General features: G+C 36.7%; 1 protein-coding gene across 1 annotated transcript; it reads left to right on the top strand.

The window, feature by feature from the left end:
• The first annotated feature begins 1,019 nt into the window (after window positions 1-1,019).
• LOC120282818 lies at window positions 1,020-11,871 on the top strand. The gene is given in 11 exon segments (XM_039289662.1): window positions 1,020-1,364; window positions 1,455-1,658; window positions 2,819-3,557; window positions 3,642-3,878; window positions 4,239-4,303; window positions 4,378-5,124; window positions 5,411-5,723; window positions 9,230-9,802; window positions 9,805-9,933; window positions 9,936-11,372; window positions 11,375-11,871. Coding segments are annotated over 11 exon segments (5,286 nt in total).
• The last annotated feature ends 2,035 nt before the right edge of the window (window positions 11,872-13,906 follow it).

The raw sequence follows: 13,906 nt of genomic DNA, 5'->3' as shown, positions 1-13,906 counted from the left end.
AGTTTATCTACTTTTTTTCAAAAGAAAAAAAGAGTTAATTGCTCGGTCCTCAGTGAAAGTAATTATGTATTAATAATTAACACTATGAGAGCTATGGCCAACACCGCCGTCTCCTAACTGTGTTGGATCGGAATGGCTTATTGGCTTTCCAATCCCTATGGTTTGAGCTAGCACAAGCCTAGCTCGGTGCTACATTGCCATGCCAGTGCTAGTGCCAGTTCTATGCAGAACACTGACCCTAGCTTAAGGATAGCACGGCCTGGTTGACACTTTGATGACAGATACACATTTTAAAGAAAATCATTTATTTACATGCTTTTGCATCATGGCAGAAATGTGAAAGGATTTTAAAAATGAAAAGACATTAATGTAATAGGCACCACTTGTAAGACAACTAATGAGAGCTTATCATTTGTAATTTCATTAATTAATGAATGATTATTTTATTTTATTTGAAAAGATGTCTAATTAATGAAATAGTGTCTCATTAGTAAAGAGGTGTATCTATTTAATGAAGTGGTATCTCATTAATGAAATAATGTGTCTTTTTATTGAAGTGGTATAATGAAGTGGTGTGTCTTTTTAAATGACAATCATTATTGAAGTGGTGTGTCTCTTTACTAAACACCACTTCATTCCTATAAAAATAATCCCATATCATCATTTAAGTTAATTTTTGAATGACAAACAAACTCCTCACAAGTTCATTTGCTTTGTTCTTTGAGTGCACAAAAGATAGAAGCAAACTTTTACTTTGTAAAAGTCATTGTTGTCTTTGCTTAAGTTTGGAAGTGTAAACCATACTCATGGGTCTTCATTGTATCCTAAAGGAAATTCGCCATTCAATCCATTTTGCATCCAAGGTTTGAAATTAGGTGGAGACGAATTAAGCCTAAAGGAAAGTGTTTCCCATGCTTTGAAGACTTGTGCAATACTTTCTTTCTAATCTCTTCCTCTTTATTCCTCAAAGAACCATCCCCACCAACAATCTTTAGGCTTAATTCCACTCTTGTAAACAAATGGCTTCTTTGAAGGATTTGACCATGAACTTTGTGAAGTTGGAGAAGTTTGAAGGCGAAAACTTTCTAAGATGGCAAAAGAAGATGAAATTTCTCCTCATTACATTGAAGGTGGCATATGTCCTCACTACTTCCAAACCCAAAGAAATAGAAGGAGAGACCGTTGCGGAAATTAGAGAAAGACAAAAGTGGGAAAATGATGATTTCATTTGCATTGGACATATTCTCAATGGGCTTAGTAATGCACTTTTTGATGTTTATCAAGACTCAATCTCGGCAAAAGAACTTTGGGAGAAACTAGAAGCAAGGTACATGCAAGAGGATGCAACAAGTAAGAAATTTCTTGTGACTCGTTTTAATAACTTTAAGATGATTGATGGAAAATCTATCATGGAACAAATGCATGAATTTGAACATATTTTGAATAACTTCAAGCAACATAACATGCATATGGATGAGTCTATAATTGTCTCCTCAATCATAGACAAGCTTCCTCCATCATGGAAAGATTTCAAAACGAATCTCAAGCATAAAAAGGAAGATATAACTCTTGAGCAATTAGGAAATCATCTTCGCTTGAAAGAAGAGTATAGAAAACAAGATGATACAAAAGATATCAAGGCTCATGAGAAAATACATGTATTAGAAGAAGAGGAGTCCCACAAAAACTCCAAGAAAAGGAAAAAGTATTGTTGTTGCCCAAAATACAACAGTGAATTTATTGGGGGCCTTGAACTTGTAGAACTTCGAGCTTGGAGGTCGAACAAAAGGAGTTGGAGTCTTTTCCTTCTTTAGATGCGAAGACCTGTTACAGTGTGGGAAGTGTTCCCCACAAACACTCCGATGGCTAAGTCAGTAGAGAATAGACGTTCGTCTTCCTTTGATCTTTTTCCCCCAGTCTCCCCCCCTTCTTTTAAATGAGGAAGGCTATTTATAGATATATGCTTACAGTTACATGAACATTCACGTGTTCGAGATCATGGGTGCAAAAGGAGATAGTGGGTGTGATGTGAAAAGTGGGGTACTACGTGGGTTTGAATTAGTCCACATCAGTTGCTCCCCACTTTTATCTTTAGGTTAGAACCTTAAAGATAGAAGTAGGTCCTTATCTGCTTCAAACTCTCTCTCTTCTAACTTATCCTGATAATAATATTTGAATTTATCTACAGATAAGATACAACTAATTTAAATCTAGATAATATGGTTGGATAAAGCTCTAACATACTTGAATTTATCTTTATCGTTGGATAAAGATTTATCTCTTGAGTTCAACTCAAATTTGAACTCTCACCTTTCGATCTCTATATAAGGAAGTCTCCACCCCCACTTTTAGAATCACACAGCCTCTATTGGGTTAAAGACTTTTGGCCTCGCAGCTGAGTTAAAGTATTTTTCAGCATTCTTCCCGTGACCATCGAAGATTTTCGCACTGCTTTGTTTCGCTGAAGCTTGAAGGTATTAATTAATTAATTAATTAATTAATTACTTTTTCTTTTCATCAACCGACAGCACTAAAGATTAGAAATATATACATTAAGTAATTAATTAATTAATAGTATATGTATATATATTATATATATGCACATATATATTTTATTTACCTTTTCTTCCGCCAACCGTCCGCCTATACATATATTAATTAATTAATTAATTAATATATCTATATATATTTATATACATATTTTATTTTCTTCTGCCCACCTGCCGCCATATATATATTTTTATTATATATATAGCATCACCTTGTCGTGGCTCGAACGAAGCAAACTAGTAGACCTGTTACATCTTTTGGACCTCAGTCTCACTTCGTGATAGGCACCTGTCTTCCTATCTCTCTTAATGAAGGTGATGTTCAAAGTTTCAAGGCCAAGTATTCGATTCCTTCCGATTGGAGAATTAGTCTTCCTGGTGAACCTAGTTGTCCTTTTTGTTTTGCCCCTGGTATGTCCTTTGCCATTCATGAGGCGTTGCTTGATATGGGCATTCGCTTTCCTATGTCTTCCTTTATCATGGAATTCTTGAAGCTTAACAAGCTATCTCCTGCTCAGCTTCATCCAAATTCTTGGAGGTTTCTTATAGGCTTTCATATCTTTTGCTTTATAAGTGGGCTTAGGGTCTCAGTCGACCTATTTCATGTCTTTTTTGAGCTTCAACCTTATAAAGATAAGTCTGGTCATCATGTCCTTCATGGGACTTCTTCTTTCCTTATTGATTATCTCCTTCATATAAAGAATTATGAAGACAGATGGGTTCTTGTTTACCCCCCAAAAGGTTCTTGGAAAGGTCCTTACCAATGGTGTTGGAACAGAAAGGGGGTATCAAGAAAACCTTACGCCCCACTCAGAGAGAAATTTGCTCCTGAGATTCATGTCATTGAGCGTTCCTGCCATAATATTAGTACACTTATGACCCCTTCTAACTTAAGGGCAGCAGGGTGGGGCGTTCTTGCACCTTCTCCTTCGTTTTCCTCTTATTCTTCTTCCTATCTTTCATCCTCTCATGCTGATGATACAGGCAAAGAGACCAATTCGAGCTATGGTGATTTTTTTTTTAATTGACTATGACTTTCAGCATATGTTTTCATGCTTTCATTTAATTTTTTTTCTTTTTTTTTTTTACTAGATATGGTATCCAAAAACTCTGCATTTGCTACTCTCCAAACGGGTCAACGAAAGCGTGCTCAAGACAATGAGACCTCGAAACTTTCTCAACCCGGATCTTCTCAGATTCTTACGTTAGGTGCATCTTCTCCTCCCAAAAGATTTAAGTCTCCTACGTCCAAAGGTGCTAACCTTGTCAATTCTGAAGTTGTTAAGGCTTCCTCTAGGGGCTCTGACCCTAATCCTGATGCTTCCCAAGGTTTGAACCTTGATGTCTTCAAGGGTTCTAACCTTGACACTTGCAACGGTTCTAACCCTCCAAATAAAGGCAATAATGACACTTCAAAGGGTTCTAACCCTTTACTATCATCTGTAAACCTTGTGGTTTTGCGTCGTGAAAGAAGGGAACTGCGCTCTTAGTCTCTTTTAGCTGTCAATCTCACCTTTTCACCCATGAAACCACCTCAGACAATTCATCGAGTATATAAAGATCATGCTGATCTTAGGAGTACTCTAAAAGGGGAACCTTTTAGGTTTTATCCTGGTTTAGTTGATACAGACAGTATTACTCGACCTGGGGTGGCTTCTAGATTGATATATTCTTCCATTCTTCCATGAGATGAGGAATGCTATTTTGCCGATATGCTGGAGAATATAGATGTTGCTGAACGTCTTTTGGTTGAGGTATTTATCTCTTTTGTTTTACCTTTTCCTTACGTATAACTTAATTTTGACGTCTTTTTCTTTATTGAGGATAGGCTGCTCAACGTTCTTCTTTGGCGTTTGGGTTGATGAGATCCTTGAATCAGCACGTAGAAGATTCAAATATTCATCAGAAGAAGTTGCATTTGACTATTGAGGACCTTCGAAAACACAACAAGGAGATTACCACCCACCTTCAAACTTCAGAAGCGGAACTTGCTAGTTTGAGAGGGTATGCATCCAAATGTTCCACCTTGAATGATGAGAACAAGAGACTCGGAGATAAGGTTTCATCTTTATGTTCGACTATCACTTCTCTTGAGAAAGATTTAGCTTCTGAACGACAAGCTACTTCTGCATTGAAGGATGAGATATTTTCTCTTTATCAGGCGTTCGACGCTGAGCGACAATCTATCCGTGCTACTGCTGTCCGAGAATATCGTGAGTCTTTAAATTGTTATCAAAGGAAATGTGCAGTCGGTGTTACCTTCAGCAAGACTGGCTTTTATCTTGCTCAAGAGTTTCTTGAGAAGGAACATGGCCGTGCTTACCCTGAGTTAGTCTTTTCAAAGACTAGCTCCATTGTTGAGCCTTTACCTTGGAGGAGCTTTGATCCCACTGAGGAAGATGTTACTATCTCTTTAAACTCCGGCCTTCACGATGACTTAGACGATCTTATTGGCCCTTGGGAGTTTTTTGGGAAGAATGGCGTCTCCTCTGAAAGTCATGATGATGAGATCTCAGCTTTGCAGTGTTTGAATGAGGAGCAAATTTTTAATGAGATGCCTTCCCCTGAACCACCTGTACATCCTGCTCCATAATAATCTTTTTTCTTTTGTAACGATTATTTATAGTTTCCTTATTTAGGGCTTAGTGATGATGTGTGAACTTTCAATCGCCCATTTTGTAAGTCTTCCAGAATATTCTGGCCTTTGCAATATTTGACGTAAAGGTTGATATGTTAAGACCACTATAGGATGAGCTTGAAAGTAGGGTCTTAATTTTCTGGAAGCCATTACAAGTGCTAATGCTACCCTTTCAGCAAAAGGGTATCGAGATTCTGCATCTTGAAGTACTTTACTGACATAGTACACTGGTTTATCCACCTTTCCTTCCCTCCTCAATAAGACTGCACTTAAAGCCATCTTGCTAACTCCCAAATATACAAATAATAGCTCTTTAGGCTCAGGTCTAGTTAAAAGAGGTATCTGCTTCAGATATTCTTTTAGCTCTTCAAAAGCCTTGTCACATTCTGAAGTCCATTTAAAATTCTTCCCACCTCTTAATGTCTTAAAGAAGGGAAGGCTCCTTTCTGCTGACTTGGAAAGGAACCTATTTAGGGCGGCTATTCTTCCAGTTAAATGTTGCACCTCTTTCATAGATGATGCAGATCTCATCTCAAGTATGGCTTGAACCTTCTCTAGATTAGCTTCTATCCCTCTTCGAGTTATCATGTAACCAAGAAATTTCCCAGATTAAACCCCAAATGTACATTTGTTGGGGTTAAGCCTCATGTCATATTTCCTTAATACCTCAAAGACTTGGTTGAGTTTTTCTGTATAAGATTCACCTATCTTGGTCTTGACGATCATATCATCGACGTAAGCTTCCATAGTGTTACCCAAAAGGTGTTTGAATACCTTGTTCATCATTCTTTGATAGGTTGCTCCTGCATTTTTTAGTCCAAAAGGCATTACTTTGTAACAATATGTCCCTTTCTCAGTGATGAAATCAGTATTTTCTTTGTCTGAGGGATTCATCTTTATCTGATGATATCCTGAGAAAGCATCCATCAAGCTTAGCAACTCATTGCCTGAGGTCTCATCCACTAACTTGTCGATTCTTGGTAAAGGATATGAATCTTTTGGGCAAGCTTTGTTAAGATTAGTGAAGTCTACGCATACTCTCCATTTCCTGTTTGATTTCTTTACCATTACAACATTGGCAAGCCATTCTGGGTATTGGACCTCTTCAATGAAATCAGCTTGAATTAGTTTATCTATCTCTTCTTCTAGAGCATGTTGCTTTTCGGGTGCCAGATTTCTTCTTTTCTGCTTTATCGGCTTTATACTCTGGTCCACATTCAAGTGATGAGAAATCACCTCCGAACTAATACCTGGCATTTCAAATGGTGTCCACGCGAATACATCCACATTTTTTTTAGGCAAGCGACCACTTCTCTTTTTATTTCTTCAGTCATTCCGCTCCCTAAGTAAGTGACCTTATCTGGATCATCATCTTTTAACCTCACAGGTTCTACTTTTTCCATAGGCTTTGGCTTATCAGATGAGTCTTCTGAGATTGCCAAGATTTCATCCCTTAACAATTGTTTCCCTTTGATGGAAGATACATAACAGCTACGAGCTTTCTTTTGATCTCCTCTTACTTGCCCTATTCCTCTTGAGGTTGGAAACTTCATTAGCAGATAGCTTGAAGAGAGCACAGCTCTCATGTCATTAAGCAAAGGCCTTCCTAAGATGGCATTGTAAGCTGGTGACACGGACTTAATTACCATAAAATTGGCCATTCTTGTAATGTGACGTGGTTCCTCACCTAGCGTGATTGGCAACTGGATTGATCCCATGATAGGAACTGATTCTCCTGAGAAACTAAACAGTGGGGATGACACCTTCTTCAATCTATCACACGATAAATTCATCTTCTCAAAGCAGTTCCAATAGATAAGGTTTACCGAGCTCCCATTATCGATGAGAATTCTCTCTACTGGGAACTTCATAATAGTTGCGGAAAGAACCATTGCATAATCGTGGGGCATGACAACATCTCCTCGATCTTCAGAAGTAAAAGTAATAGGTTCTTCATTATCTTGTGTTTTCATGATGTTGTTAACTTCATAAGCTTGCCTTGCATAAGCCTTCCTTGATGAAGAGGTCTCACCTGCTAAGGTTTCACCCCCGATGATAACATGTATTACTGGGTGAGATGGGTTGTTGTCTAAAATGGGGGTTTTCTCCCTTGTCTTGGAGTCTTTTTTATCATTCATCCCCTTGTAATCTTCAGATCTTTCCTTTTTTGAGTAAAACGGTTTCCCGTTTCTCCATGCTTCTGAGTAGACAAATCTGTTAAGCTTTCCTTGGCGCACTAGAGATTCAATCTCATTCATCAGTTCTCTGCATCTATCAGTTGAGTGCCCATGGGTTTTGTGAAACCTGCAGTATGCGTCCGTAAATTTGCCCAATGTCTTGTTTGCCTTAGGAGGAAAGGTAAGGAGCCCAGATCCTTCTATACTTGCCAGGATAGTAGAACGTGGTTGGCTCAATGGTGTGAAGTTCTCAAATTTGAGTTTTGGAACTTTTCTGTGTTCATTTCCTCTTCCAGTCTTTCTACCTTCATTATTTGTTTCATCTCTATCTTTTCTTTTCTTATCTCTGTTTCCAGCATTGATGTGCCTCATAACATCCTCTCCGAAAGGATAAACTTATTAGCTCGACTGAGCAGATCTCCCAAAGTGAGGGGCTGATCTAGGGAAAGGGATTTTTGAAAATCTCTTGACCTTGTCCCTGGATGCATTCCTGATATTGCCACTGTGGCTTGAAGATCCTGTACTTCTAAGGTAGCGGCACGAAATCTTTCAACATAGTCTTTCAGGCTCTCTTTCTCTTCTTGTTTAATGGTCAGAAGATACGAAGCGTCTTTCTTTCTTCTAGCATTAATGAGGAATGCATCTATAAATTCTTTCCTCAGTTGATTGAAGTTTGAAATTGATCCTTCCTTCATATTATTAAACCATATACGTGCATGGTCTGTTAAAGTGAGCAGAAATGCTCAGCACATGATTACATCCTCCCATCCATGAAGAAGCATCACCGCCTCATAGTTTTGCATATGGTCATAAGGGTCACCCTTTCCAGAATAAGTTGTTAGTTGTGGCATCTTGAACCTTTTGGGTAGTGGCTTTACCATGATTTCCTTGACGAAAGGTACCTTACTTCTCTGTGGTGTTTCCTTAGTAGGAACCAGCTTCTTCTGTTCCAGTACATGTTCAATCATTTTTTTTAGATTAGCTGTCTCCTTTATGCTAAAGGTAGATTTCTCCGCATCTCTCTCAAATGCTTTTGATTCTCCTTTGTAGGTGCTTTCTACCACCTCTTGGATTTTTTCTGTATTTTTTCCGGCTAGTAGAGGTTCAACCCTCTCTTGGTTATGAGGATGTGGATCACCTTGCTCTTGTTGTTCTATAGCTTACTTTCCCTTGTGATAAAGGTTGGATGAGAGTGTTGCTTGAGGTAAAGCTTGTTGGACAAAGAGCATTAGATCATCCAACTTTCTGTTGTTTTCATCGAACTTCTTTTTAAGCGCTTCATATTCGCTTAAAGGAATCGTTGGCATTGTATCTCTTGAGGGCTCAGGTGGAACCTCTAACTGTTCTTGAAGGTTTTCACTTTGAGGAATCATTTCATCTTGAGTAGTAGCCATCTGAGAGCGTGATGTCTGGGACTTCCTTGGTGGCATTAGCCTTGATTGAAAAGACTACACGAAGGTAACCTTGCGTGATGGCCTTTTGATCGTGTCCCCACAGACGGCGCCAACTGTTGGTGCCCAAAATACAACAGTGAATTTATTGGGGGCCTTGAACTTGTAGAACTTCGAGCTTGGAGGTCGAACAAAAGGAGTTGGAGTCTTTTCCTTCTTTAGATGCCAAGACCTGTTACAGTATGGGAAGTGTTCCCCACAAATACTCCGATGGCTAAGTCAGTAGAGAATAGACGTTCGTCTTCCTTTGATCTTTTTCCCCCAGTCTCCCCCCCCCTTCTTTTTAAATAAGGGAGGCTATTTATAGATATATGCTTACAGTTACGTGAACATTTCACGTGTTCAAGATCGTGGGTGCAAAAGGAGATAGTGGGTGTGATGTGAAAAGTGGGGTACTACGTGGGTTTGAATTAGTCCACATCAAGTATAATGGAGAGTTACGTGCACAAGATGGCCACAACAACAAGAAAAAGAAAGGAAGTTGTTTCTTCTGTAAGAAGGTTGGCCATTACAAGAAAGAGTGTCACTTTTACAAAAAGATGCAAGAGAAGAATTCCCCCTCAAAGGACAATCTTGTGGCCGTGATATCTGAAATCAACATGGTTGAAGATAATGAATCATGGTCGGTTGATTCTGGTGCAACTCATCATGTGTGCAAAAATAAAGATCTCTTCAAGACACTCAAGGAAGAAGATGAAAATGTGCTCTACATGGGAAATGCTTCAAGTGTCCAAGTCAAGAGCAAAGGGATAGTTGAAATTGAGTTTACTTCTGGAATGGTTCTTACTTTGAAAGATGTGTATTATGTGCCAGAAGTTAGGAAGAATTTAATTTCTGTTTTTTTACTTAATAAGTTTAGGTTTAATTCTGTCTTTGAGGGAGATAAGTTTATTCTCTCTAAGGGTGGGATTCTTGTGGGCAAAGGTTATTGTTGTGAGAACATGTTCAAGATGAACATTGCTAAAATTAATAATAATAGTTATAATTCTTTTTACTTTGTTGGCATTATCGTTTGGGTCATGTTAATTTTCACAAATTAAATGATATGATGAATCTTGATTTAATTCCAACGACTTCTAAAAAACATGAATCTTGCACTACTTGTATGTCAACTAAGATAACAGACAATCTTTTCTTAGAGTAGAAAGAAATTCTAAAATATTAGAATTGAGTCATTCTGATGTTTGTGATTTACATGGTTGGCCTACCATAGGTGGCAAAAAATATTTTGTGACATTTATTGATGATTGCACTCGATATTGTTATATTTATATAATGCATTCTAAAGATGAAGTTTTAGGAAAATTTAAGATTTTTAAAACTGAAGTAGAACTTCAATGTGAAACTGTTATTAAATGTTTGAGGTCATATAGAGGAGATGAATACTATGATCTAAAATATTTTGAGTCTATTGGCATAATTCATCAAATAACTGCTCTTTATTCCCCACAACAAAATGGTATAGCCAAAAGAAAAAATAGGGTGTTAAAAGAAATGACAAATGCTTTGTTATCTTACTCTGGTTTAACAAGTGGATATTGGGGTGATGCATTGCTAACTGCATGCTATATATTAAATATAGTTCCTAATAAAAGGAACAAGATAACCCCATATGAACTTTGGAAGAAAAGGAAACCAAATCTTGACTATTTTAAAGTTTGGGGTTGTAGGGCAATAGTTAAAATTTCGGAACCCAAAAGGAAGAAAATTGGTGAAAAAGGAATTGAATGTATCTTCCTAGGATATGCTAAAAATAGTAAAGCATATCGGTTCTTGGTAATTGAACCAAATGATTCTTATCCTATATATACAGTTATTGAATCAAGAGATGCCATTTTCCAAGAAAATAGATTTAATTCTATTCCTAGGCCAAAGGACATGTTATATTCAAATAACAAATGTAATATAGGGGATAATGTTTCTACTAATGATACATTAGAAGAAGTAGAACCTAGAAGGACTAAAAGGATTAGGAGGGCAAAAATATATGGCCCAGATTTCTTCATGTTCCTTATTGAAGGAACAAGTGAAAGAATTCAAAGTCTTGCACCTATTTGTTTTAATATAGAAGGTGATCCTAAAACATTTGAAGAGGCTATGAAATCTCAAGATGCAACCTTTTGGAAAGAAGCAATACAAGATGAAATGGACTCAATAATAGGGAATAAAACATGGAAACTAGTTGACCTCCCACCTGATTCTAAACCAATTGGTTGTAAATCGATTTTCAAGAAGAAAATAAAAGTAGATGGAACCATTGATAAATTTAAAGCAAGATTAGTTGCTAAGGGGTTTACACAAAAGGAAGGAATAGATTATTTTGACACATATACACCTATTGCAAGAATTACTACTATTGGAGTGCTTATGGCAATTGCTTCAATATACAATCTTGTAATACATCAAATGGATGTTAAAACAGCCTTCCTTAATGGAGAATTGGAAGAAGTGTATATGAAACAACCGGAAGGGTTTGTTGTTCCTGGTCAAGAACACAAAGTGTGTAAATTAATTAAGTCTCTTTATGGACTTAAGCAAGCCCCTAAACAATGGCATCAAAATTTGTTGAATTGATTCTAGCAAATGGGTTTAAAATTAATGAATCCAATAAATGTGTCTATAATAAGTTTAATTACGGAAAATGTGTCATAATTTGCTTATATGTAGATGACATGTTAATATTTGGCACTGATATCAATGAAGTTATGAAAACAAAGAAATTCTTGTCTAACAACTTTGACATGAAAGATATGGGAGAAGCGAATGTCATTCTAGGCATTAAAATAATTAAGGATAATAATTATCTTAGTATGTCCCAAGCTCATTACATTGAGAAAATATTAAAGAAGTTTGATTATTTTAATTGTTGTCTTGTTTCTACACCATCTGATTTTAGTATCAAGTTGGAACAAAATAAAGGTTGTCCTGTGAAACAACTAGAATATGCTAAAATAATTGGATGCTTGATGTATGCCATGACATGTACAAGACCAGATATAGCTTATGCTGTAGGAAGGTTAAGTAGATACACAAGCAATCCAAGTAAAGACCACTAGCATGCTGTGTATAGAGTATTAAAGTACCTGAAAGGAACAATAAATTATAGTCTAATCTATAGTGGTAATCCTTCAAATTTAGAAGGATATACAAATGCTAGTTGGATAAATCACACTGAGGATCATGCTTCTACAAGTGGATGGATCTTCACACTTGGTGGGGGTGCTATTTTTTGGGGATCAAAGAAACATACATGCATTGCAGACTCCACCATGGCATCCGAGTTTATAGCATTGGCTGCATGTAGTAAGGAAGCATAATGGCTTAGAAACTTATTACTTGAAATTCCTATATGGCCCAAGCCAATGAAACCAATAGCTATACATTGTAATAATCAATCTACACTTTCAAAAGCTTATAGCCAAGTTTATAATGGAAAATCCCGACATATTGGACTAAGACATAGCTTTGTAAAAGAGTTGATTATAAGTGGGGTAATTTTGATTAATTATATATGGTCTGAATTAAATCTTGTGGATCCTTTGACGAAAGGATTGACAAGGGATATGGTGTTAAAAACATCAAAGGGGATGGGATTGAAGCCCATCAAATCATAATTACCAATGGTGGAAACCCAACTCACACTTGAGTAACATCAGGTCTTGAGTTCAATGGTGAAAGTATACTATTAGAGTAATTGAAAGTACTTGATTTTGTATACATCCCAAGATTGAAAAAGTACTTGGTTACCATGAGTTTACAAGGGGAAGGTTGAGTTTTAGCTCTTAATAGACCTATAAGCATATATTTGTTGGAGTCCCTGTTATGGTGGAGCTCTTGATAGAGTCTTCCTATGTGAGAGTGAAGTGAGGCCGCTTCTTGGAGTCTAAGGGCTTGACTTTAAAAGCTCTCATGAAAGGGATACTAGACACAAGACCATCTTAATTGTGTCAACTTAAATGGCATACAATGGTTTGAGATCTTATGCGTAAACCATTTACACCTGTTCAAATGGGATAATTGGTTCAAAGCTTGTCTACCATATTATTTCGGATGGGTGAAACTATGTTTTGCTAGGTGAAAGTTCAAGTCCTAAAGACACTTTTACTAAAAACATGAGATTTCCAAAGTGATTGGAATTTGTGTTCATTTTCAAAATTGTGGGGGATTGTGAAAGGATTTTAAAAATGAAAAGACATTAATGTAATAGGCACCACTTGTAAGACAACTAATGAGAGATTATCATTTGTAATTTCATTAATTAATGAATGATTATTTTATTTTATTTGAAAAGATGTCTAATTAATGAAATAGTTCTCATTAGTAAAGGGGTGTGTCTATTTAATGAAGTGCTATCTCATTAATGAAATAATGTGTTTTTTTATTGAAGTGGTATAATGAAGTGGTGTGTCTTTTTAAATGATAACCATTATTGAAGTGGTGTGTCTCTTTACTAAACACCACTTCATTCCTATAAAAATAATCCCTATCATCATTCAAGTTAATTTTTGAATGACAAACAAACTCCTCACAAGTTCATTTGCTTTGTTCTTTGAGTGCACAAAAGATAGAAGCAAACTTGCACTTTGTAAAAGCCATTGTTGTCTTTGCTTGAGTTTGGAAGTGTAAACCATACTCAAGGGTCTTCATTGTATTCTAAAGGAAATTCGTCAATCAATTCATTTTGCATCCAAGGTTTGAAATTAGGTGGAGGCGAATTAAGCCTAAAGGAAAGTGTTTCTCATCCCTTGAAGACTTGTGCATTACTTTCTTTCTAATCTCTTCCTCTTTATTCCTCAAAGAACCATCCCCACCAACAAGAAATCCCTCTTGAGCTTTCTGTCTGTGATTTTTCATATATATGTTCTGAGAACTTATACACATACATATAATATATATATATATATATATTCCTCTAGGGTCTGATTTGCTTCAACTCCTCTGCATCCTTGAATAAACAAGGAGGCAAATTGTGAGGCTGAAGAACTGAAAACAAGTGTCCCCACACTCAATTAAACAAATAAACAATCAAGAAATAAAAATTAAAAAAGACCTAAGCCTAGCATCATTAAGAAGGCAGTTGAATCAAAAATA

The sequence above is a fragment of the Dioscorea cayenensis genome, chromosome 18, assembly GCF_009730915.1.
Source record: "Dioscorea cayenensis subsp. rotundata cultivar TDr96_F1 chromosome 18, TDr96_F1_v2_PseudoChromosome.rev07_lg8_w22 25.fasta, whole genome shotgun sequence".
Taxonomy (NCBI): domain Eukaryota; kingdom Viridiplantae; phylum Streptophyta; class Magnoliopsida; order Dioscoreales; family Dioscoreaceae; genus Dioscorea; species Dioscorea cayenensis.
The sequence above is the reverse complement of the archived record's forward strand: the minus strand, read 5'-3'. Positions and strand labels throughout refer to the sequence as shown.